This window comes from Grampus griseus (assembly GCF_964374135.1).
Source record: "Grampus griseus genome assembly, chromosome: 12".
Lineage (NCBI taxonomy): Eukaryota > Metazoa > Chordata > Mammalia > Artiodactyla > Delphinidae > Grampus > Grampus griseus.
This window is the reverse complement of record NC_139006.1, coordinates 356,652-382,952: the sequence shown is the minus strand read 5'-3', so window position 1 is coordinate 382,952 and position 26,301 is coordinate 356,652. Positions and strand designations below refer to the sequence as shown.

Here is a 26,301-nt window from a genome sequence, read left to right as displayed (position 1 = left end):
GAGCCCGTGTGACAGGAGGGATCCTGAGCTGACAGCAGTGGGAACAGTAGTGGTTCCTACTGACCGTGTTGCTGTTTGTTCCACAATATTTCCTTTCTTTTGAGACGGCTGAGGAAGGAGGCCGAGGGCACGTGTAAGAAGAAACCCCTCCCTGCGGGCCTTGCGCGCGCACAGACCTGTGTGGTTCCAGCAGCCTGGGGGGCAGACCCGGCTGGGGACGCCTGACGAGGCAGTCACCCCACAGCTGTTCCCTCTGAGCTGCAAATGCCTCTGGAAACATCCAAACACTATCCCGGAGGGTCCGTCTGGATCCAGGAGCGGGGAACCTTCCGGAGCCGCCTGCATGCAGCCCGTGGCACCTTAGCCGCTGCCCCCCGCTCAGAGGGTTCCTGTCACCTCTTCCCAACTGAAGAAGCGACACACTGTCAATGTCAGAAAAAGGTTCCCCATTTCCCAGGGCAGTTATAAAATATTCGATAGTTGAACTGATGCCAAGGTTTTTCACAACCGTGTTGTTAGGAAGGAAAGGGCCCCAAACAGCAGATAAACCACTCTCAGATCAATGTTCTGTTTAACCAAAACACTGCTTAAAAGTTTGCTAAAAAGGACACTTTGCCTGGGCACAGGCGAGAGAGGTCTTCCTGAAAGCTCAGAATGATGATCACATGGTTTTAAAAATAATTTATTTCATTAAGTAGTTTTAAAAAGACAAAATCACCACAGGACACATGACTATGCATTCAGTGGAACCGGGGCCAACTTATACAAACAAATGGAGAAACAATCAAAGAAGGCCTAAACTTCAGAAAACAGGAGCAGAAGTCTGCAAAATACGGGCAAATCACTTTAGCTTCCATCTGAATATTTACAAAAATATATAGGACGGCACGGTCAAATTTTAGACAAAACAGATCATCACTATGACTACATCTGTGTTCTGATTTCTTTGAGAATAGAGATGTCTTTTAAATGCCATTTGGTTTTTAGAACAGAATGTATTTTTCTGTCTTAGGCTTAAGTCGTCTGCTACACAAGTGAAAACACCCTGTGTAACAACTTTTTGAATTTTAAAATCCAAATCTTGGTTCCAATATTCCTGACCTGCCTCTCGTTATCGTGTGAAAGAAATAAGTTTCTGGGTTTTTTTTTACATAAATTTAAATTCAGAATATTTACAACTAAAAAATCTCACGTCTACTTGCTATCACTGTATATTCTCAAAAAGTAAGTTCGGGAAAACCAAAAGTGATTTACAAAAGGCACTGAACTCCGCAGAAGCGTTAGAAGTTTTCACTTTGGATAAAACACTGGCAGTGTCCCCAGAACACCGCTGTGAGCAGTCGTTGGTGACACCCAGAGAAACAGCCCTCAGCTCAGCTGCAGCGTCCTGGCACAGAAAGCTCTGTGCGCAGACCCTCCAGCAGGTACAGCCAAGGGGGAGGGACGACAAACTGCACTAAAGGAACGGAGCTGGGATCAGATACGTCCTCCAAAGTAAACCTTTCTTTTCTGTACCAAAACGCAATGCTCTTTCATAAAGCAAATCCAACTGAAATGTGTTCTAAAATATGGGGTACATTTCGAAACTAGGCAACGCCGTTCAGATTATTTTACTACCACTGCACTGGCAGCTAAATAAGGTGCACTGTGAAAGGTCAAGTGCTGGTGAAAAGGAAATCACCTTCCAGTGACTGCTGGTGAGGGAGCTGTGTGTGACTCTTTGCATGGCTCCCAACGGCTAGACTTTTTCCAAGAGAAAAGCTAGTTTCATCCTCTGGTCACTCACTTAAATGACTCAACTTGTAACTGTCGCTGCAAGTCTCCAACACGTTGAAGGCTCGTTCACTCCTGGATGCCCACCTCGCCACTGTCTAACCAGCGGGGCTGAGCAGCAAAGCAGAGAGGCTTTTCTGTCACGAGCCAGGAAGTCAAACACCCTCCCCAGGAAAGGAAGAGGCACGAAAGTCACCTGTGTTTTAGGAACAAAGCTGAAGTGAATGCAGCTACTCTCGGGGGACGGGGGCCTGCGGGGCGCCCCGGCTTCTCTGGTGCCCTCCTGTGCCCCTGGGGCAGCTAACGAGCCTGTCGCCACCACACTGACGGTTTCCAGGAAATCTGCGTCTGAGTTCGCTTTCACCCACTTCTCTCCAAGTATCAGCGACATTTTACACAGGACACCTGCATCTTCTAAAATTCTTTTACCCTCTAAATGAGGACTGATATTCTTTCTCTGGGTGAAACTTTAGCAATAAACACATTACCTTTCCTTGTTCCTTTTTTCCTTTTGTTTTTTTTTTTTAAACCCAAAGAAAAAGCTGACCGCCCCAGCAGCGCGCACGGGCCCTACAAGGTGGCGAGCTGGGCCAGGCGCGCCATCCGGTGGAGGTGGCCCCTGCGAGCGGGGCTGTAGCGCCCGGGGCTGCAGCGCCCGGGGCTGCCGCCGCTAGGAGGGCCACCGGTGTCCAGCAGCTGAGACTTCACCTTCCCTTTCAGCGAGGGGCTGGGCCAGCTGAGGAAACGGAGAACGGGCGGTCAGCAGGGACGGCGGGGCGGGGTGGGGAGAGCGGAGGCCACAGACCGGAGCCGCGCCCCCGACCCGGGGACCACTGGGGCTCCGGGAAGAGACGCCTCCCACGTGACTGCAAGCTCACACTACTGCGTCCCGCACGAGGGGCGCGGGACCGGAGCGGAACCCTGGCTGCCCCACCCCGCCCCCCTCAGCTCTCAGCAGCACCCCTTCTGCTCCGCCACCCCCGGCCAAGGGCGGGGAGCTCCCCCGTGAACCTGGCGACACCGTCCGCCGGGCTGCAGGTACCTCTGTCTGTCCGCGGGCGAGTAGCGCAGCACGGCACTCCTCCACCTGTGCAGGGCCGGGTACTGGTGAGGGTCCACGTCCGCACACTCCAGGGCCGCCAGAACATCGCGATCCAGTTTTGACGGCTCTTCTCTAGAAGGTGCGAGAGAAGCAGAACAGCCGTGACCACACACGCACCTGGTGCCACCGCCCCCTTCAGAACCAGCAGAGCAACAGAGGCGTGTGTGAGGCCCCAGCACCGCCACCGCAGGCTCCGGCGGTCCGGCCGACATCCAGGCAGCGGGGGGACGCACTGCCCGCGGGAAGAGACTCCGGCCCCAGCCCTGCTGGGAAGATGCGCTCTGCGTACCCCCCCTCCAGGATGATGGAGCAGAAGGTGGGACGGGCCATCAGCCGGGCAACTGAGACCGACCCCAAGACGACCTTTCTTCCAAAAACAAACTAAACCCACAGGACAGCTCAGTGATTGTGGGAAGCAAAGAGGCTGCAAGGACGAGTGAGCAAGGAGACTGCCATCTCCCACCGGCCTGGAGGACACCCGAGGAGCCACATAGACTCGCGAGGGAGACGGAACCACAAGTGCCTGTCAGGCAGGCCAGGGTGGAGGGAACTGTCTGGGAATCACACAGTGGCGCCCGTGCCCACTGCCCCTCGACGTGTGTGTGCTTCCCGACTCATACCCAAAAAGGAAGAGGCTCTGGACGGACTCTTTCGAGGCAGGCACCCCCGAGGGCTCAGAACTGCCACCGTGACGGGCCTCTTGCGTGGGACTGTCGGGGTCCAGGCACATGTCAGCCATTCCAGCTGACATTCCGTGCTCTGTCCTTCCTTGGTCATTCCCGAGTTTGTCAGCAGCAAGAGGTCCTAACATGTCACTTTCTGCTGGGTTCACTCTTGATGTCAGGATCTTCTTATCTCTAGTTTTCACAGTTGGACGGGGTGTCTTATTAGAAAAGCTACTTTGTAGATTCTGCAAATTCAGTTTATCGAACTCCACAGTCAAGCCGGAGACAGGTGACAGGAAGGCGTCCTCCCCACTTGGGGCCTTTGGCCTCTTCCCACCCAGGGTCTTGCTGTCACTCGGGGGGCTGCAAAACCCATTTCTGCTGCTGCGGGGACTGGTCGGGGCTGAGGCTTCTATGAGGTCTGTCTTCTGCTCCAAGGGAAGGATGTCACACCCCGAGTCTCCAAAAGCAGCCACCGTGGGCTGGGTGTGGTTTCGGGCTGTGTTTTGCCGGTTTTTGATCTCTTCCAAGCTCATGTCATCATCTTCATCTAGAAACGCCCTCACGGAGATGGAACTGCTGCACTTCCTGTGACGGCCTGTGAGGGAGAGACGGTATGGATGGGGGCTGTGGGGTGTCACCCCGCACAGCGCAAACCCTGCGACGAGTCACTCCCGCATTCCAAGCCCCCTCCCTCCTCAGATTCCACGACAGAAAACCACTTGCAACATGCCTTGGGAAAGGCAAGCAGGAGCCCGCAGACAGAATGCCAGGCTCCAGGCCCAGCTGTTCCCCCTCACAGGCAGGAAAAGGAGAAGGAAGCCGGCTGGTTGCCACGGATGCGGCCACAGGACGGGCTGCCAGTCCCGCCGGCCGCAGACGCACTGCATGCTCTTACCGAGGGCTGAGGCGTCCTCCTGCAGACAGGCGGCATTTTCCCCCATGTCTTGTTGGGTCTTTTTGCCCACTTCCTGCTGGGTGAGATATTCTTCTAGTTTTTGCAGGCCCGCCTGGGAAGACAGATCAACAAAACAGCCCAGAAAGTCCCAGTATTCGACCCAGGGATACCCCAGCTCATGAGCCAGCTGCCTGTAAGAATAAAGCAAATTAACCAGTTGTGAGACCAGAAGAAAAACTCACAGAACTAACTAAACAGAAAAGGGCCATTTGACACTGGAAGTGCCAAAACGGCACCTGCAACCTTGGCCACAATTCCATGTTATCCTAAATTTGGGGCTGAATTAGTGCACTCCACTTCCTGAAGCAGCACTCCATCACTGGGTAGGACCCTGTTACAGAGCAAGCCAGGGTCACGGGGAGAAAGGAGACGCCAGCCGAAGTGTAGTGCTCACACCGACACTCACGAGCCATCAAAAAAAGGGCAAACGGTAAAACTCCACTAACAGGACATTTCGGTTCTCATGAAACCGTACAAAGTCGGAGATGATTCGGGTTTGGGCCAGACATGAACATTTAGAGGTCCTTTTCACTTTCAAGTCGTAAACCTAAGGCTGGGCACATATTTTGAGAAAAAGTTCTAAAATGATTCAATTGAGCTTTATTTGCTCACACTGTAAATTAGTTTCTGAACTGTGGAAAACACTTTTCAGGGGCTTCTTTCACTAGCAGCTTCTGGCCACGCCCCCCTCTTGTGTTTGATCTTCTCCATGGCTGTGCGGCACCTTCTCCCACACACTGTCATGCCCCTCGGCCACCCCACCCCCGGGAGGGACTGTTTTAACGGAGACTTTTGCTGCACAAGCTGCAGGGGGCACGTTCGCAAGGAATTAGACCTTAGTGAAAAGGCCTTAAAAGTCTCCAGTCAACGCCTTCTGGGAACTGCTGTTTTGAAAGCCCCAGTCAGCACACGAGGGCACAGCACGCGAGGTGACACCAGCACTTGGCCCTCTGTCACTTCGTGCCCTTGAAGTACCTTCCCACTCTCTCGATGCCTCTCTCCGGATCAGACTTCCTGACGCTGTGGAAGAAGCCCGCTTTCTCTCGAGGCGGGGTTTTCCAGAGTCGGCGAAAATCTTCTGCCTAGAACAGAAGTGTGTTAAGCTGCGCTAGGCATCCACGTCACCAGGCAGCCCTCCCCCACCAACCCAGCGCGCGCAACATGCCCACTGCCCTGGAGCTAAGGGGCCGTGGCTGCGTCCCGGTGAGGCCAGGAGGGACCCTGGCAAGGCCTGGGCTGGGCTGAGGATCAGAGCTGACCCAGGAGGCCCCGAGGGAGACACTGCAGAGCTGTCACCCCAAGGGCCTTGAGTCACCTTGCCATCACATGACAGGAAAATAAATATTTGTGCTTTCGGTATTTCATGCAGCTGAATCTAATCCTAACGTTTTTATAGTTTCAGGGAACTAACTATCGATAGTTACAACTTTCTTTTCTTTTCTTCTTTTTTTTTGCGGGCCTCTCACTGTTGCAGCCTCTCCCGTCGTGGAACACAGGCTCCGGACGCGCAGGCTCAGCAGCCATGGCTCACGGGCCCAGCCACTCCGCGGCATGTGGGATCTTCCTGGACCGGGGCATGAACCCACATCCCCTGCATCGGCAGCTGGACTCTCAACCACTGCGCCACCAGGGAAGCCACAACTTTCTTTTAAGAGGAAAGATTATATACAGGTCAGTGTATGAAGTACCTCAGTCTGGAAGGTGAACACCGGAGTCTGCAAATGGAAGTTTCCTAGTGACAGTACAAATCCAAGGACCCTGGAATGGACAGCCTAGCCACCTGGGCAATATGGTGTGCGAAGGGCCATGGGCACCTGGGGGAGGGGAGTCAGGTGACGCTGGTGTGAGGAGCGTTAGCCCAGGTAAACCTCGCTTCTCGGAAGCACGGCTCATCACATACCTGCCCTGGCTAATGAAAACAGGGGCAGGCTTCCCTGGTGGCACAGTGGTTAGGAATCCGCCTGCCAATGCAGGGGACATGGGTTTGAGCCCTGGTGTGGGAAGATCCCACGTGCTGCGGAGCAACTAAGCCCGTGCATCACAACTACTGAACCTGCGCTCTAGAGCCCACGAGCCACAACTACTGAGCCCACGTGCCGCAACTACTGAAGCCTGAGCGCCTAGAGCCTGTGCTCCACAACAAGAGAAGCCACCGCTACCTGCAACTAGAGAAAGCCCATGTGCAGCAACAAAGACCCAACACAGCCAAAAATAAAATAAAAATAATAAAATAAATTTAAAAATAAGTAAATAAATGTTAAAAAATAAAGAAAGAAAGAAAGAACAGGGTCAAGACACTCGTTTCTCCAGGGAAGTTCTGAAGCCTCACTGACAACTCTCTGGGGTCCTGGTCTCCAGGACCAAACACAAAGCAAAAGGCTGGAACAACCCAGCATGCTGGTGGGATGGCCAGGAGCTATTCCAGAAGCTTCCACAGATGCTCACCTTGGACGGACTCAGGGGCCCTGCAAAGGCTCGCAGGGTCAGAACGGGGTCTCTGGGGCCACCTCCACCGTGGCTGATGTGAGAGACCTCGCCCGGGTGGTCTGAAGACCACAGCTCCCCGATCACGGGAGAAGACGTGTCCTCTGCCCTCAGGAGGGGCACGTAGTAGTGACCTGGGAGAGGAAACACACCAGGGCTGGACCATCTGCGTGGACAGCCCCACACCCAGTGGATGTCAGGCACCTGGGAACCAGCCTGGGCAACAGCGCGGTTGCTACCCCACGGGCTCTGCACGTGAGCCAGCGATGCTAACGGTGAATGAAAAGGCCGCCACAGCCCCGGAGCCAAAGGACCCGGGCAAGAGGCCAGTCCACGCCAGACTCCTGCACATAACGAGCCCTGCGTTCTTCCTCTGCAGGGAAGTAAAAAGAAGGAGGGGGGGGCGGCAAACACCTGCTCACCCCCAGGTTCTTACGAGGCAGGACCTGTGAACCAGAGCAGCGGAAGCCAAGCAGAGGAACATTACAAAGAAGACACGTTTGACCCCCTCCCTCCCCAGCTCCCTCTTCTGTTTCGTACGTTACAGTTTTGTATCATTGAACACCCGTCTCCAAACAGACCTAGAATCACAACCTGGAAAGAAGAAAGGCAGCGAGGCCACAGGGATGGGGCGGGGGGCAGGAAAGGCCCAGAGACATCGGGCGAGCGACAGTGGTGGCCGCCGGGCGCCACCGCAGGCCTGGCCGACCCCTGCACTAAACGGAGACCAACGGGGAGTCGGGTAGGAATGGCAGCCGAGAGAGAAGTAAGGACGGGCAGACGGGGGAGGCCGAAGAGCCTCAAGCATCCGAGGCCAGGCCCTCCAGCGCGCGGGGCCAACTCCTCAAACTGCCCGGAAACAAGGCAGAGGAAGGGCTGGGAAATGCCTCCCGCCCCTGGCTGCCTTCGCGCCCCTGCGGCCTGCGAGCCGGGAGCTTGGGTCCAGAGGCGCCAGGCCCCGAAAGCCGAGTGCGAAGCGCTGCCCCGCAGGCCACGGTCTGAAAGGCCCTCGGCCTGGAGTGTGGCGATGCGGGGCGGCGAGGCCGCAGGGCGGGGGACCGGCTGGCCAAGGGGCTCCAGGCAGGCCCCTCCCACCTCCCCGCCACCCTGCAGGCTGTGCCCGAGGAAGAGGGCTGCGGAGGTCGAGGGGCAAGGCCGTGAGCAACAGACAAATGACAGGCAAGTCGGTCTCCCAGGAGCGGGAGGGGCAGCACAGGGTAACTCGGAGGCTCCCAGCAGCCCCTGCTTCACTCCTGCATACAAGGCCTGGCCTAGATGCCGCCCAGGACTTGCCCCACCGTGGGCCACACCTCGGGCGCCCACTCCCCACTTACCCTTTAAATAGTCTCTAATCCGCTCCTTCAGTTCCACAGATTTATTTTTGCTTCTTTCACAAATAACCTGTTTTAAAAAAACAGAGCACGTAAACGCTCTAAATCTGACTGATCACATCTTATCATTAAAATGATTTCATAAGGGCAACTTGTAAAGTCGGTGAAACGAGGGTAGTGTCCTAACGCTGAGCATCTCATGAAGCCCACAATAAAAACGCGTGTGGAACAGCGGAGCCCTCCTTCTCGTTCTGTAACGGCTTCGAGGGGCCAGGACAAAGAAGAACCAGCTCTGAGATTACAGGCGAATTTTGTCTTCTTTCTTCATGCTGCTCTCCATTTCCTACTTTTCTGCAAGGAAAGGAAATCTTAAGGTACACCATCAAGTCAGAGCAGAGATGCAGACACGCCCGAACCTTCGGTCTGGGCGCCTCCCTGGCTAGGAGCCTGTCTGCTATGGTTTGGCTGGGTTGATATACAACTCCCATCTAACACGAACACAAGTTTTATTCTTGCAACTACAGGAATCGATGTTCTCAGCCATTAGAGAACTGTGAACATTTTAGCTACAAACAATAAAAAAACCCAAAAGAACCAATAACCTTAAAATAAGAAGGAAGGAACCACAAAATTACCACCTCCTGCCAGCCTGTGACAGAAACAAACTACAACCGCACAGTGGACCCTTCAAGTACTGCAAGCATTTTCTTCTAACTTCTGTGACTGATTGTGAGATGCCCAGCGCTCTAAAAACGTGTTACCAGATAGCACTTTATATGGAGAAAATACACATACCCATGCACACAAAAGTTGAGTCAGATTTATGCAAAATAATGGTAATTTCTGAGTTGCGGAATTGTCCGGTAAATTTTATCCTTTTTACCTGTATTCTAAACTTTCTACAGAAGTGGGCACGACTTATATAATCCCAGCAACTACAGAGGAAGTGGCACTGCCAGAATCGGATCTTACAGATTCTACTTCCAAAGGGCTGGCAGGTCCAGGCCAGCTCACAACTCCAATGCCTGGTACAAATGAGCCATCTTCCAGTTCTTTTCAGGCCCACTCTCCTCTCCACCTCACTGCACAGAGGCACCTCTGCCCTCTCTAAGGCACATGTGCCCAACTGCTGACAGATCACGACAAGGCCTGCTTCCTAAGGCTTGTATGGGCCAGGTGAGAATACCGGGGAGGGGCTCAGGACAGCGCCTGGTGCACACTGAGCTCAACACATGTCAGCTACTTGCAGCAGCAGCATCCTCACCAGCACGCTACCCCACCATCATCACCATCTCCACCATCCATCAGTCAGTCACCACCATCCTCACCAGCACCATCCTCACCAGCAGCAGCAGCAGCGTGAGTGCCACCTCCTCTGCTCTCTCTGACCCTGGTCAGCTGAAGGACTCACAGAGGGAACTTGACAAAAGACAGTGAGCTGCTGAGAACAACCTGACCACCAGTTTCAGGAAAATAAAATCAGCAAACAGGCAGTTCACTCCCTCCTGGCTTTACAGAGGCAGCGTCTTCACAGAGTGCATCTTACTCAGCAATTAGGGCTCTAAGGTGTGCCACAAGGCACACACAGTCACACAGAGTTACCTGCGTGGTCACAACAGCTGTGATCGCAGACTGTAATTTTATGTATTTTCATTTCTAACACTATGTAGTAATAGCATTTTAATAGGTACTTACATCTTCAGGTGTTTTATCATATTTATTTCTTGGGTTTTTTACAATCAAAGGGTGTGAAGAGAGCACATTGACCACATCTGCGTTTCCAAACTTACAAGCAAAATGCAATGGTGTGTCGTAGCCCTGAGAGAGATGAAAAGGAAGAACACTTACTTCTTATACACACTTTTTTGCTTCCTAAGGTTGCTTTAAGGTAAAAATAGGTATTTAGTAAAACAAACAATCAAACAAAAACACTCAAAAATAAAAGACTATAAAAAGACAGTGCTTTTATAACTGAAAAGCAACTGGCATGCTAGCACACACCCACTTTATGCCAGGGCGTGAGCCCGGCACAACGTCCCAGTTCCTGCGTGTCTAGTGCCTGTGGGAAGCTTACAACAGAGCTAGGGTGTAACACCTGCTCAGCAAACGGCAGCTTTAACAACTCAGGGCCCTGTACAATGTCTTAAAATCAATGTTCAAAAAGCAAAATAGGGCTTCCCTGGTGGCGCAGTGGTTGAGTGTCTGCCTGCCGATGCAGGGGACAGGGGTTTGTGCCCGGTCCGGGAGGATCCCACATGCCGCGGAGCGGCTGGGCCCGTGAGCCATGGCCACTGAGCTTGCACGTCCGGAGCCTGTGCTCCGCAATGGGAGAGGCCACAACAGTGAGAGGCCCGCGTACAGCAAGAACAAAAACAAACAAAAACAAACAAACAAAAGCAAAATAAACAGATGCAGACAACCTCCAGAATGAAGCAAAGACCACGATCCGGTCTGTGCTGAGAACTTTCTCTAGTCGCTAGTGTTGCAGCAAACGAAACTCTCCCCTCCTGACTTCACGAGGTTTTCCAGTGCGGACCTGCCCCTGGTGGCATCCTTCCCCGGGCTGCCCGCAGGCCAGCAGCCCCCGAGCTGTGGAACCACCACCTCCGGCACCTTCACCTGGACAGCCTCAGGCTCAGAGGCAGCTCATCCCAAACAGAACTCGCTCAAGTCCACCTGCGGCCACCGCACGTTCCAGCCCTCAGGTCCCTCCCTCCGGACGCCATGCTGCATTCGCCCAGAGTTTCTCCCCCAGCTCCAGCCCCCACTCCACTAGGCGACCCCGGGGCCTTGTGCAAGCAAATACCCTCAGGCCGGCTCCGATCCCTGCTCCACACCTTCTAGGGGCATCTCGCTACCTCAACATCCTGTCGGCACCACCACTCCCTCTCCCACACAGTCAGCCGCCGGGGCTCCGTGGGCCACCCAGGCCCTGTCAGCACCTCCGGCCGGCCTTCCACAGCTGCAGACGGCACAGGAAGAACGAGCAGAGCTATGCTCCAGTCAGGCGCTTCCTGGTCCATGGTCTACCTGAGTCGCCTCCAGCCCTGCGGCCCAGGCTCCAGCATCGGCACAGCTCCCGGCCAGCCCCACGGGGCCGGGGCCGCTGCACATCGGGGCGGCCGCGTCCACTCGGCGTTCAGGGCATCAGACCGCAACATGCCCCCCACACCCCTTTCCTCCTGGCCACCCCTCTCCCTCACCCACACAACGTCCTTCTCTAACCTGCTCCGAGCCCCGCCAACTTGACCCCAGCCTCTGCCCCATTCCCGCGCAGCCGGCAGGCTGTGGGCCCTCCCACCACGCCTGGTGACCCCGCTTTTCCTCCACACCACACCCTCTGGGGAGCCCCCGGCCTTGCTGCACAGTCCAGGCGCTTGAGGCGATTCCTACTCTTAGCGCCTATGGTCAGGGGACGTGACCTGTAACATCTAGTTTCCAGAATTTATTCAGCGGTCTCTGTGGATCCACAGATGCGTATTTTCAACAAGCGCTGCAGGCGTTAAGAGAAGACTGTATTTCCCGCCGGGCACGTGTCCTGCATCGCGTGTAGGAGCTACACTTCCCGACTGAAGTGTCGCACAGCCTTACTGTGTTCACACTTAGTCTCATACACTTGGATTTGGTTCCTTCTGCCCTATTTCACACTTACTATTGCTTTCATGTAGCTACCGTTTTCTCTTTTATGCCCTTCTTTAATTTTGCTAGCATGGCCAAATTTATCTCCATTCCCCCTTTTCTTTCTTGCTAATTGAGAAGTTATTCTTGCTTGCAGTTCTGGGGTTCAATGTATCATATTCAGTATGTTACGAAATAATACAATAGGCTTTTTAAAATTCCCTCTCCTGCCCACCACGACTTCTCACACACCTAGGTTTCTCTCAGAAACAATCCTTGGTTCTCAGCCATCTCTGGGTTTTCCCTCATATAAATATGTAAAAACTCTTCTGTTTCAAGAATCCTTACTTAAGCTTTGTGCACCATCTCCCCACTGGAACTTCCCTGGTTATCCAGGGGTAAAGAATTCGCCTTCCAATGCAGGGCACATGGGTTCGATCCCTGGTCGGGGAGCTAAGATGCCACGTGCCACGGGGCAACTAATCCCGCATGCTGCAGCTACTGAGCCCACACGTCTTAGAGAGAGAAAAACCCAATGCCACAACTAGAGAGAAGCTCGGGCGCCGCAACGAAAGATCCCGCATGCCGCAACTAAGACCTGACGCGGCCAAAATAAATAAATAAATGAAATAAAAATTTAAAGAAAGACATATCTAGGACACTAGACTACAAGGCACCAAAACCTTCCTACGTCCTTCTCCCTTTAGCTTTGTGGCACTCGCCCACCCTCCTATCAGCTTGGGACTCTCTGAACAAAGGCCAGGAGGGACGTGTCCTGGGGATGGCTCCACCCCAGCTGGGACCCCGGCGCGCCAGCCAGCGGGGTGCACTTCTCACGTGTGAGCGGGTCTGGGTCCAACCGTATCTTTCTGAGTTCTCTGACCTCAACAAACGCACATCTCCTCTGAGCTGACGCAGTGCAGAGACATGGTAAATAAACACCCAAACACTGTTTCCACCCTGAGCCCGGCTACGAGGCGCACCACTCTGTCAGGGGTGTTGAGGTACAGGTCCACCACGTAGCAGATGCGTTTCTCCAGCATATGCGGCTCGTCGTCCGGGTACATGAGCCGCATAAACTCGGGGTTCTCCAGCGTCTCCAGGGTCAGCTGGCACAGGGCAGCCTGGTTCTCTTTGGCAGCAACGTGCATGACATTGTACCGACATCCTTCCTGGAACAAAACCACAGATTTTGGGCTTCACTTTCATCACCGCAGTCTTGATGCTATGATGCTGGAAGCAGGCTTACCTGTACGATGGTCGGGTTGTCCCCTGAACCAATCAGATACCGGGGATTACTCCAGATAAGGTCGGAAAAGGTGTCTTCCTCTCCCTTCTCCACAGCTTTCCGAAGTTTGGCCGTGAGATCTTGTGTACGAGGACTTTTATAACTGTTTGCTCGCTCTTTGCTTGCTGTTTCTGAATCAGACAAGTACAACCCATCTGTTAAGAGACAGAATTTAAGAACATTTAAGTTCACATTTTCTCATCATCCACTATGCGCTTCACTGAGGGCAAGAAAATCTTTCCCACAGAGGCTGACGATCTCCTTGTAGTGAAAAGTAAGCAACAAGCTGATCCACAGCAGACGGACGTGTGTCCCAGCCCGCAGCAGCGAGGGGAGGGCTCTGCGGAGAAGGCGGGGGAGGAGTGCGAGGGCACGCGGCCAGGACGCCACCCACACTCGCGAGGGGCCTTCCAAGAGCCAGGAGCACCCCCAGAAAGGCAGGGAGCCAGGAGGGACTTCTGCTGAATCACGACACCTGCGGAGGTAGGAAGGCTATCTTGAGGAACCTTCACCAAGTGTGAGGAGCCTCTAAGCGCCCCAAATCACTCTGGCCTCCGTGAGGTGGCACACGGACTCTCGATCCAAGGCCAACCGTCTGCAAGGAAAGGCGCATCCTCGGGAGCCCCAGCCAGCCTGGGGAGCAGAGCAGCCGTGAGCCCATGGAGTGGAGGGGACCAGACGAGGCTGGGATGCCGGGGTTCTGTACGATGCTGACAGCAAAGGCCCCTCACAAGACCCTGGTCCTGAGCTAGGAGTGGCGCTGGCCAGCTTTCTGGCTGGACGGTTCAGCCACCGCAGAATCGTCTGCAGCCAAGCAGGTGCCACAGTCCTAGAAGGAAGTGTAGCTTCACGGGGGGAAGTAGAAAGGTCTCAGCACCTAAAAAGGCCCTGAACCCAACAGGCCACAGGGACAAGAGTGTGACAAAGGGGACAGGACAGAAGGCGATGGAGGCCCTTTTGCGGCTTCTCCCACGGTCCCCTCAGCAGCTGCCTGACCCACTTGGCCCCTGCCACTTCCACCCAGACCAGCCTACTGACCCACCCTCCTCCAGCTGCTCCATGGCCTGGGCCTCAGCTCTCTGTTCCCAGCAAACCAGGCTGCTCTCAAAGGTGGAGAGAACTAGTTACCAGGAAAGAGGGAACAAAATACCCAGGAGTAAATCTGACAGTAATGCCAGACAATTTACCTCTTAACCCACCACTGCTGAAGAGCGGCACTGTTTTCACAGGAGAAAGTGGTGAAGAGGTTTTGCTTGGAGAAGGGAAATAATCACAAGTTCCTCTAGCAAATTTCTCTGCATCTTCTCTGCTTGTAAAAGCCTTAAATCGGGATCCTTTGATCATTTTGACAGCTTGCAAGGCTTCCTTCTTGTCTTCATAAACATGAATCCTTTCTGTGTGGGAAAAGCAGAGACGAGGAACTGCAGCCACCGTCACTTAGTTCACACTTGAAGCCCTGGGTTTGGTAACTAACGACTGTTAGCCAGTGGTCTGGTTTTTCTCTTATTAATATTTCAGAGTTTTAATCTTCAAGAAAAAAGGGTTTACTTAGTGAAAAGAACACAATAACTTTGATCATATGTATGTACATGGATATAAATGATACATATCTTGTACCTGTATATGTAGTTTTTATATCCAAGTATACTATTCCATACCAAAAAGTAAAATTTTTGGACTAACGATCTAAATAAAAATAATTTTAAAAAGTAAGTAAAAAACTATGACTAGGGACTTCCCTGGTGGTCCAGTGGTTAAGAATCTGCCTTCCAATGCAGGGGATGTGGGTTTGATCCCTGGTCAGGGAAGTAAGATCCCACAGGCCGTGGGGCAACTAAGCCCATGCACCACAACTACTGAGCCTGTGCTCTAGAGCCCGCGAGCCACAACTACTGAGCCCATGAGCCACAACTACTGAGCCCGCGAGCCACAACTACTGAGCCCACGTGCCTAGAGCCCGTGCTCCGCAACAAGAGAAGCTACCACAATGAGAAGCCCATGCACCGCAACAAAGAGCAGCCCCCTGCTCGCCCCAACTAGAGAAAGCCCGCGCGCAGCAACGAAGACCAAATGCAGCCAAAAATAAATAAATAAATAAATTTATTTACTTATTTAAAAAAAAAGGTCAATAGGGGCTTCCCTGGTGGCGCAGTGGTTGGGAGTCCACCTGCCAATGCAGGGGGCACGGGTTCCTGCCCCGGTTCGGGAAGATCCCACATGCCGCGGGGCGGCTGGACCCGTGAGCCATGGTCGCTGGGCCTGCGCGTCCGGAGCCTGTGCTCCGCAACGGGAGAGGCCACGGCAGTGAGAGGCCCGCATGCCACAAATAAAGAAAGAAAGAAAGAATGAAGTCTTGCCATTTGCGGCAATATGGATGGACAAGGAGGGTATTATGCTGAGTGAAATAAGTCAGACAGAGAAAGACAAATACCATATGATTTCACTTATGTGGAATCTAAAAAACAAAACAAACAAAACAGAAACTGAGTAACAGATACAGAAAACAAGTGGTTGCCAGAGGTGGGTGGGTGGATTAACGGAAAAGTTGAGGGAAATTAAGAAGCACAAACTTCCAGTTACAAAATACATGAGTCACAGGAATGAAATACACAAGGAAAAAAAGAAAAAAAAAGGTAATAGACCTAAATCAAGATAGAGATTTCCCTTATTTGAAAGACAAAAAGGGAAGTTTAATAACATGCAGTATGGTTGATGGAATAGAAACGAGACGCCCGTTTTCTGTTTTTAGATAGATAAGAATGTACATTCCATATTGTATAGCAGAGAGACTGGAAAAGTTACTCTCTCATCCACAGTGAATGGTAACACCGTTTGGAGGGCAGTAGCCCTCAAAGTTTTAAAAATGCATACCTTTTGACCGGACACTTATAGTTACCAATTTTATAAAAATAAAAACAATGTACATACATACAGATATATATTTTTCTTAAATTTAAATATATTAAAAATAAAAATAATGTAAATTTATATATACGAATAAAACAGAGTAAGTAGGGTGAGGAATGATACACAAAAGTACTTATTAAGTGGTTACTTCTACAGAGTAAGATTCTGGTGGGGAGGAAGAAATTTCACTTTTACTTTACAGACTATAAAATGTATACATCATATATACTTTGTTTTACAAAATGCAACTTCATTCTGATCAACATCAAGCTTTCATTACTTCTTTCCAATCCTATCTATTTTAGTCTTGTTTAAAATTACAACTCTTTAATGTTGAAAATCATTTATACCTTCATTGGCCATTTGCATTCATTAATATAAGAGGTGGTCAGGTTACAGTGAATTTGAAAAAAAAGGAAAAAGGAGAAAGGAGGAGAGGAACTTCCCTGGTGGCGCAGTGGTTAAGAATCTGCCTGCCAATGCAGGGGACGTGGGTTTCAGCCCTGGTCCAGGAAGATGCCACATGCCATGGAGCAACTAAGCCCGCGTGCCACAACTACTGAGCCTGTGCTCTAGAGCCCGCGAGCCACAACTACTGAAGCCCGTGCACCTACAGCCCGTGCTCCACAACAAGAGAAGCCACCGCAATGAGAAGCCCGCGCACTGCAATGAAGAGTAGCCCCCGCTCGCCGCAACTAGAGAAAGCCCGCGTGCAGCAACAAAGACCCCACGCAGCCAAAAATAAATAAATTTATTTTTAAAAAAAGGGAGGGAGATGGTTAATCAAAAAATGGAACCAGCCCATAAATATCTGTAAGTGAAGTATATCTCCACAGAATCCAATTTTCTTAATTTCTAAAACTTTCTATATAGATTTACAAAAAATTCAGGAACATACTATATAAAAATGCTAACAATGGTTAATTTGGAGTGATAAGATTATGGTGTTTAAAGTCTTCTTTCTTCTCCTCTGTAGTCTGTGATTTTCAAAACCCCTCTCCCCCTGCTGTCCACGCACCACCTGTGTAAGAACCACGGCGCTGGTCACATTACCATTTCTCGCCGGGGCGTCCTCGTACGCTGGGCACACCCCATAGTATAGAGGCGGCTCTGCAGAGGCCCGCAGCATGGCTTCGTGGCTGCCGACCCCGGCCAAGGCACTGAAAGGCACTGAGCAGGTCTCAGACGTCACGGCATCTTCCTCCGGAGGATTCAAGCCCACACTATAACCAAAATCTCTGTCTTCAGAAAAGCTGACCCGCTCAACCGGGCTCCCTACCGCAGACTTCACAACCCTTTGTGTGTCCTGGCCCAGGGCTGGGGCACCTGCAGTGGCGTGGTCTGGAGGGTGCGAAGGCAGTGTACTGTGCTCTAATAAAGCCCGAGCCAACTTTTTCTCAAAAATAAACCTTGTGGTTGATGTAATGGGTCCACATTTCAATCCAGCTTTGATAACTTCTTCTCTAAGGTCATCTGGATTCAGGAGTTTCAATCGAGCCAAGATGGTATCCATTGTCATTTCACCTAGGCCCAAGACAACAAAAATCAATCTGATGGCTGTAAAGTACATCTTCTCTTAAACGAATTCAGCAAAGTTGCAGGATGCAAGATTAATGCACAGAAATCTGTTACTTTTTTATACACTGATAATGAACTACCAGAAAGAGAAAGTAAAAAATAAATCCCGTTTAAAATCACATCAAAAAGAATAAAATGCCTAGGAATAAACTTAACCAAGGAGGTGAAGACCTGAATAGACAGTTCTCCAAAGAAGACATACAGATGGCCAACAGGCACATGCAAAGGTGCTCAACATCACTAATTATTAGAGAAATTCAAGTCAAAACCACAATGAGATATCACCTCACACTGGTCAGAACGCCCATCATTAAAAAGCCTACAAATGATAAATGCTGGAGAGGGTGTGGAGAAAAGGGAACCCTCTTGCACTGTTGGTGGGAATGCGAATTGGTGCAGCCACTATGGAGAACAGTATGGAGGTTCCTCAAAAAACTAAAAATAGGGACTTCCCTGGTGGTCCGCCTTCCAATGCAGGGGATGTGGGTTCAATCCCTGGTCAGGGAACTAAGATCCCACATGCCGCCAGGCAACTAAGCCCATGCACTCTTGAGCCCTCACGCCACAACTAGAGAGAAGCCTATGCACCGCAACGAAAGGTCCCGCATGCTGCATTAAAGATCCCAAGTGCTGCAACTAAGACCGATGCAGCCAAATTAAATAAATAAATAGATAGAACTACCATATGATCCAGCAATTCCACTCTTAGAAAGAAAACAAAAACATTAATTTGAAAAACTATGTGCACCCCAATGTTCATAGCAGCATTATTTACAATAGCCAAGATATGGAAGCAACCTAAGTGTCCATCAACAGATCAATGGATAAAGATGTGGCATGTACACACAATGGAATACTACTCAGCTATAAAAAAGAATGAAATCCTGCCATTGGCGGCAACATGGATGGACAAGGAGGGTATTATGCTGAGTGAAGTACGTCAGGCAGAGAAAGACAAATACTGCGTGTAATCACGAATGTGTGGAATCTAAAAAATAAAACGAACTAGTGAATACAACAAAAAAGAAACAGACTCACAGATTGAGGGACCTAGTGGTTACTAGTGGGGAGAAAAGAGAGGGGAGGGGCAAGATAGGGGTATGGGATTAAGAGATGTCTATGTATAAACTAGACAAGGAACGAGGATAGATTGTACAGCACAGGAAATTATAGCCATTATCTTGTAATAACTTTAACTTTTAATGGAGTACAATCTAAGAATACTGAATCACTATGCTGTAACCTGAACCTAATATGATATTGTAAATCAACTACACTTCAATTTTTTAAAAAGTGGCAAAAACGCTCGCTTCAGGGAATTCCCTGGCGGTAGTGGTTAGGACTCCATGCTTCCATTGCAGGGGGTTCAATCCCTAGTCGTGGAACTAAGATCCTGCAAGCCTCGTGGCACAGCCAAAAAAAAAAAAAACCTGGCTTCAAATTTTCATTTCAATCCACTATTTCCCCATATTCTCTGGAGTCTATGAACTTTCTATGAGAATTTTCATTAGGTTTTTGTTTCCGGATTTATAACAATCTAAACAAGATTAAGATAGGCAGTGTCTGGTTCATTCGGACAAGAATCTTACAGCCCAGTGTCATGACATGATCTGATCACACCAACATTCTAGGGAGGTCAGCATGCTGGGGAAACAGGCACACCCATCAGCTGTCACCTGCAGTGTGATTAGGAACAAATTCCCAGGAAAGCAACTGGATAATATGCGTCAAAACTCCAACTGCAGAAAGTTATCCTATGGATACATTTGCACTTTATTTCATAAGTCATGAGAAATTATGCAAAGATTTAAACAGAAGAGCATACAGATAGCTCCACAGTCATTTTGCTAATACTGAAAACAAACAGCTAATGTTTAACGTCTGGGGGGCTTCCCACATGCCTGGCTCTGTCCTAAGCACCCTGCCTGCACGAAATTATTTAAAATTCACGATAACTCCACATGGAGATTTTTCACCACTGCTCACTCCTGCTGTACAGATGGAGATCCTAAATCAGAGAAGCTAAGTAAACTTGTTCAAGTTATTCAGCCACCAAGCAAGCGGATGTGAACTGCAGCTGGAGCTTTAATCAGTATATTTACAGGAAGAGCAGTTAAATCTATGGGGTAGAGGTTTAAGCATGGTCAGCCAGAATTGGGGAGAAGGTAAGAAACGACAGGGTACAGGCCACTGCTGCAGTTAATGGGGCTGGAGATGAGTGCTCAGACTAGAGAAAAGGGATGTCTCGACCACAGATTAGATGCTGGGGTCGGTGGGTGGGGGGGTGTCTGAGGGATTGCAGTCAGCCTACGATAGATAATACCTAGGTTTCCAGCCTGGACGCTTAGAAAGAGATTCTGCCCAAGGCAGAGAATATGAAAGAACAAATGGGGATTTAGGCGTTGAGCATTAGAAACACCCACTGCACATCAAGTGGGCATTCTGATTTTCAAGTCTGAGATTCAGAAGATAAGCTCAGAGTGAGAAAAACAGCTCCGGGAGTCATGAGCCCATAGGCGGTGGCTATAACCCAGGGATAACAAGGAACACACATGGCCAGTAAGACAAGAATGGGATCTGAGTAACAACAGAGATTGAAAGACAGGTGAGAAAGAAGACAGACTTGAAGAGGCGATCAAGAAAGAACCGGACGTGTTAATACTGTTTATCAGTGAAGCTAGAGTAGAGGCTTTTAGGAGGTGTTTACAGATGAAATTATAGGATATCCCAGGATTGGCTTTAAATTACTCCAGGAGAGCAAAACAGAGGGGGCAGTGACAGATAAAACAAGACTCAAAATACTAATACCTAATACTTGCAGCTGGATGGAAATTTCTGCATATTTCTTTTTTAATAACTTTTTATGATACCACCCTCCCCCCTCCAAGATTTCAAAAATGGCTATTACTTATTTTAAACAGTGAATGTATTGCACAGCCCCCTCTAGAGCTGCCAAAGAACATGAAGGGGGAGGCCAACTGACCACAGGATTCCACTCAGGGAGCACCCCTAAGGGTAGTCTCTGAATATTGGGTATAAGGGCAACAGAAGTGATAAGGAACTGATATGAAAGGTATAGGACAGGCTGAAGCCACATGCAAGGCAAAGTCTGAGGAGTAGGGGCGACTAGGGCAGATGCCAGGAATAAACAGAGAGGAATCCACCCAATCCTAGTAATATTCTCTTCTGCATAGCCTCCCTGTGTGTTTACTCAAAAGCTACCTTTTTTCCAGTAAATTTATTTATTTATTTATTTATTTATGGCTGTGTTGGGTCTTCATTGCTGCAAGTGGGCTTTTCTCTAGTTGAAGCGAGCAGGGGCCACTCTTCGTTGTGGTGCGCGGGCTTCTCATTGTGGTGGCTTCTCTTGTTGCGGAGCATGGGCTCTAGGCACGCGGGCTTCAGTAGTTGTGGCTCGCGGGCTCTAGAACACAGGCTCAGTAGTTGTGGCGCACGGGCTTAGTTACTCTGTGGCACCTGGGATATCCTTCCAAACCAGAGCTCGAACCCATGTCCCCTACATTGGCAGGCGGATTCTTAACCACTGCACCACCAGGGAAGTCCTAAAAGCTACCTTTTTAAGACAGGCTAGTCTGAGGGGGTTCTGTCCTTGTAATCAAGCAAGCCCCAAATGGAACAATTACATTACATTATATCACTAACTGGGTGAGCTTGGGCAAGTTATGTAACTCTAAGCCACAGTTTCCTCATCTATAAAAAAGACATAACAGCTCTACTTCTTAGCTTGTAATGAGAATTAGATAAAATAATGGATGTGTTTGACACTGACAAATTATCCATTAATGTCAGTTAGGGCTATGAAGTTATCAAGTAATACAGACTTATCAGCCTTGGAGAATACATAGCACGCTAGAAAGTCAACTTGAATAAAGACAAACATGTACACTCTGTTTCTAATATTCTTTTCTTTTTTTTAATTTTTGGCTGCGTTGGGTCTTCGTTGCTGCGTGCGGGGCTTTCTCTAATTGCAGCTAGTGGGGGCTGCTCTTCCTTGCGGTGCGTGGGCTCTAGACACGCGGACTTCAGTAATTGTGGCACATGGGCTTAGTAGTTGTGGCTTGCAGGCTCAGTAGTTGTGGAGCACGGGCTTATTAGTTGCTCCGCGGCACGTGGGATCTTCCCGGACCAGGGCTCGAACCCACGTCCCCGGCATTGGCAGGTGGATTCTTAACCGCTGCGCCACCAGGGACACCCTGTTACTAATATTCTTAATACAATAAACAAGTATCTGCTCACGTGTGGAAAAGAAACAAAGGATAAAGCAGAAAATAACGAGACTGCTTAGCTTCAGGGGAGGGTGTGAACCAGACAGTAAGGACAGAGGGCAGGGGGAGCAGCACTTCTGAATACGCCTTTACATGTTCTGACCTTTAGAAGCATGTTTAATTCACATACACAAAAAATACGTGGATAAACAAATAGACAGGGGGAGACCCCCAAGTGGAACGCAAACCAAAACAAATTCGCTCAAGGGTGTTACAAGTTCGTATCATAATGAGTGGGAGAGAAGGAACGTACTAACTGAAAGATAACAGCACGTGACCACGTCCTCTAAGGGTAAAGACAGAGGAAGGACAGACAAACACTATACTCTAGCTGGCAGGTGGGTTTTCACAGTGGTATAGGTGAGCAATTCCGAAGCTATCTTATGTGTGCTCTAGGAACCAGCAAATAATTGGATACACTGTGGCTAATGAGAGCCAGTCTCCTCACTGAGAAGGGAGAAGCCCTCAGCAAACTTCTGTAAAGGGCTGGGGAGTAAATTTTGAGTCTTTGTGAGCCTAAGTCCCCCCAAACACTCAAGAGCCACAGAAGGAAGAATATGGCTGTGTTTCAAAAACAGGTGCGGGCAGGATCTGGCCCGTGGGCCACAGTTTGCTGACCCTGGGCTGGAATTAGAAGTGTCTGCCAGACCTCCATCCACTGACTGATAGATAGACAGAGATGTAAAGGTACAGGTATAGGAAACTGATGTAGGTCTGCAGACTGGATAATACTTCCTGGCTTTCCTACTTGTAGTGATTATGTAAGATACTAACATTGGGGAACCTAAGTGGATTTCATTAACTGCTTATTTTGTAATAATAATAAACACAAGAAGTTGAAAAACAGTACAGAGAGGTCCTGTGGACCCATCACGTGGCTTCCCTCAGTGGCACACCGTAAACACTGCAGTGCGTCATCCAAACCAGGCAGCTGACCCTGGCGTAGCATAGCAAACTAGACCGTGGCCTCACCAGGTGCTGCAGCCACTCTCCTCTTGTGGCTCTCTGTATGTAATTCCATGATCGTTTATCACACGTATAGCTTCACGTGGACATGACTGGTTCCTGAACTGTTCCATCACCACAAAGATCTCCCTCCTGCTGACCTTTTACTGTCATATCCAACCTCCGCCACTGTCCCCTACCCTCGGCAACCACTGACTTGTCCTCTGTCGTTATAATACTTCCGTTTCAAGAATGTTACATAAATGGAATTGTACACTACAGACTTTCTGAGACCGGCTTTTTTCACTCAGCGTGATGCCCTTGAGCTCCACCCAAGCTGCTGATGGATCAACAGTTCTGCCTCACTGCTGAGCAGCATTCCACAGCTCGGAGGTGCCAGTTTTACCATTCACCCCTCGAGACACAACTGGGCTGTTTCCAGTTTTGGGCAATTACAAATAAAGCTATAAACAATCGCATATGGGTTTTTGTGTGAAAATAAGTTTTCGTCCTTCTAGGATAATGCGCAGGAGTGCAGTACAGGTTCGACTATTTGAGAAACTGGCAGTCTGACCTCAGAATGGCTGCACCTTTAAAATTTCTACCAGCAGTAAATGAGACCCAGTTTCTCAGCATTTCCACCAGCATTACCAAATGTCGTCGGTATTTTTTATCTTAGCCATTCTCATAGGTGTGTGGTGGTATCTCATTGTAAGTTCCATTTGTATTTCACTACTGGCTGGTGATGTCGAACATCTTTTCACATGTGTTTATTTGCTCTGTATTAATGACTTAGAAATGAAAGCTAAAAATTAAAAAAGAATTTAATGAATAAGTCACTCGAAACTCTAATCTCGTAGCCCCAGACCCCACTGGCCTCACACGTCCTTTAGCTTTAGGGTCTGCAAGCCTTTCGACTCTGGCGTCCTGCGCTGGGTTCTCTGGCACGGTGTTGACAGTGTAACTGGACAACTGAGCATGCTGTTTCCTAAAAGTGCCACCTGAAACTTTCTTAAGGGGATGAGAGAAGGTAGGACAATCAGCATCTCAACAGGGTGGAAGGCAAGCTGGACCTCGTGTCAACAGGCCTACGTCCCCACCTGGCTTCTGCCTTGGACCTGTGTCATCTCTGCCGAGCAGGACCTTCCTGGAGCCTGTTTCCCCAGCTGTAAAAACTAAGTCACCCATAAGGACGGCTTTAGCCCTCAGAGTTCAAGGTAGGTCATCAACTATGCTTTCTGCTAATAAAATTTCATCTTATCAGGGTACTTGAGGAGCTCTTGCTTATCCTCCAGGAAGAAACCAGACTTGCGGGTAAGAGGGTGAATGAAAACTGAACGAAGGCGCGTTCCGGAAGCGCGCAGGGCGCACACGGTCTTCTCAGTCAAATCAGGGGGTCAAACCAGCAAAACTGCGCACAGACGCGGCACCCAGGCTCCCACCCTCTACCCTCTCCCACCGTCTGTGCGCGGAGAACTCGTGATTTTTACTCCAGGTCTTTTCCCAGAACCCCCGACTCAGGCCGGGGAGGAGAGCCCCGGGAGGCGGGAGGGGAGGGGAGGGGGTCCCGGCCTGGGGAAGAGGGGGCTGAGGATCCAGGCCGGGGAGGGGCGCGGGCCCACCGGCGGACCGGCCTTACCTGGATCAGGGACTGGGCCCGCGGCCGCGCAGGGCGGGTCGGGGGGCCCGCTCCGGCCCAGGCCCCGCGGCCGCCTATCCAGCCGCCGCACCAGCCAGCGCACCGCGATCAGCAGCACCGAGGCGCCCAGCAGCTCCCAGGCCAGCGCCGCCCACTCGGCCGCCGCCAGCCGCGGCCACAGCATCGCCGCCGTTCGTCCTGTCGCCGTTGCCGTCGCCGCAGCCGCCGCCGCCGCCCAGGTCCGCCCGCCCGAGGACCCCGCGTGCCGGGCTGCCTGCGCCACTGCCTGACGGCGCCGCGCACGGGGACGGCCGGCGCGGGGCCGGGTCTGCACGCACGAGACAGGGCGCTCGCCTCCGCGCCCGGCGGCCCGACGGAGGAGCGCGACCGCAGCCCCTGCAGGCGCGGGGCCGGTGAGGACGCTGTCAGGCAGTGGCGCGGGCAGCCGGCACGCGGGGTCCTCGGGCGGGCGGACGGCCCCCCGGGGCGGGTCCAGCGGTCCCAGAGGCCCGGGGCGCGGTGTCCGGGGGAGGGGTCGTCCTGGGCGGGCTTCGGCGCGCGGCCATGCGGTCCGCGAGGATTCCGCGCTGGGGCTTCAGCCCGCAGGCTGGCCGGGCCCAGGTTACGGTCTCGGCGGGACCACAAATGAACCGCTCCGGTTTCCCTGGAAACAACCAGCTTTGTGTTGCGCTGGGTGGAAACTTGGCTGCTTCGGCAGGTAAAAGCGACCAAGATCCTACAGGCGAACGTCGGGTATGTTACTCTCACGGACACACTTTCAAACAGCAGAGGTTCTGACAGCTTGGGATTCTAGAGAACGAGTTTCTCGGCCGAAGCAAGCCGACTTTCCAGCCGCAGCGTGACTCCTGTTAACTTTGCAGCAGACTCGTCTCTGCGTCTGGCTTATCGGGCTCGGATTACTCTCTTAGCCGGAGTAGGTTACTTTCTCACCACCCTAGCCCTGTGGGCACCCACGGCTTCCCAGAAACGGATGCACAGCTGTACCTAAGGTGTCAGGCTCCACGCTGTGTGACCCCATTCACTGGACGTTCACGCAAAGGGACAGGCAGGGGAGTGGTCGCCGCGGGCGGGGGAGGGGCTGACTATAAAGTGGCTTAGGGAATTTTAAAGACTGCTGGAAGCTTTTGTCTTAATTGTGGTAGTGTCACACAACTACATATGCTTGTCAAAACTCTCAGGCATGTACAATAAAAAGGGTTAATTTTACTGTGTAATTTATACATTAACTTTTTAAATAGAAACCTAAAGAAATAAAATTGACATCCTTGGTTAAAAAAAATTGGATGGTACTAACAGTCAATCGAGCACAACAGAAGAATCAGTGAATTTGAGGATGGGTGAAATGCAAATTAAACCCAGCACGATACTACTTTACACCCACCAGGATGGTTAAAATTAGAAGACAGTATCAAATTTTGGTGAGAATGTGGAGCAGTTTTATAATTCTCATACACTGCTGGTAGGAGTGTATAATGAGCCAACCACTTTGAAAACTATGAGGCAGTTTCTTGTAAAGTTAAACGTAGGCCTCCCTATGGTTCAGCAGTGCAGCCCTAGGTGTGAAAAAGAAAGTTCACAGAATGTTCATAGCAGCTTTATTCATAATAGCCAAACGAGAAACACCCAGATGTTTGGATAAACCCCATAAGAATGGATAAACAAATTTGGAATCATCATATGATAATCCTATGGAGGTTTATTATTAG

At 50.8% G+C, this 26,301-nt stretch overlaps 1 protein-coding gene across 1 annotated transcript; it reads right to left on the bottom strand.

Moving 5' to 3' along the window:
• Nucleotides 1–666: 666 nt before the first annotated feature.
• On the bottom strand, nucleotides 667–24,758 carry ANKLE2 (ankyrin repeat and LEM domain containing 2; the record flags this gene model as incomplete). Its single annotated transcript, XM_082667170.1, has 13 exons — nucleotides 667–2,509; nucleotides 2,816–2,947; nucleotides 3,496–4,138; nucleotides 4,439–4,629; nucleotides 5,474–5,580; nucleotides 6,944–7,116; nucleotides 8,317–8,383; nucleotides 10,009–10,131; nucleotides 12,915–13,103; nucleotides 13,181–13,374; nucleotides 14,407–14,613; nucleotides 17,180–17,650; nucleotides 24,575–24,758. The coding sequence occupies 13 exons, from the start codon at nucleotides 24,756–24,758 to the stop codon at nucleotides 2,344–2,346; spliced, it is 2,847 nt and encodes a 948-aa protein (XP_082523296.1). The 3' UTR covers nucleotides 667–2,343.
• Nucleotides 24,759–26,301: the final 1,543 nt, after the last annotated feature.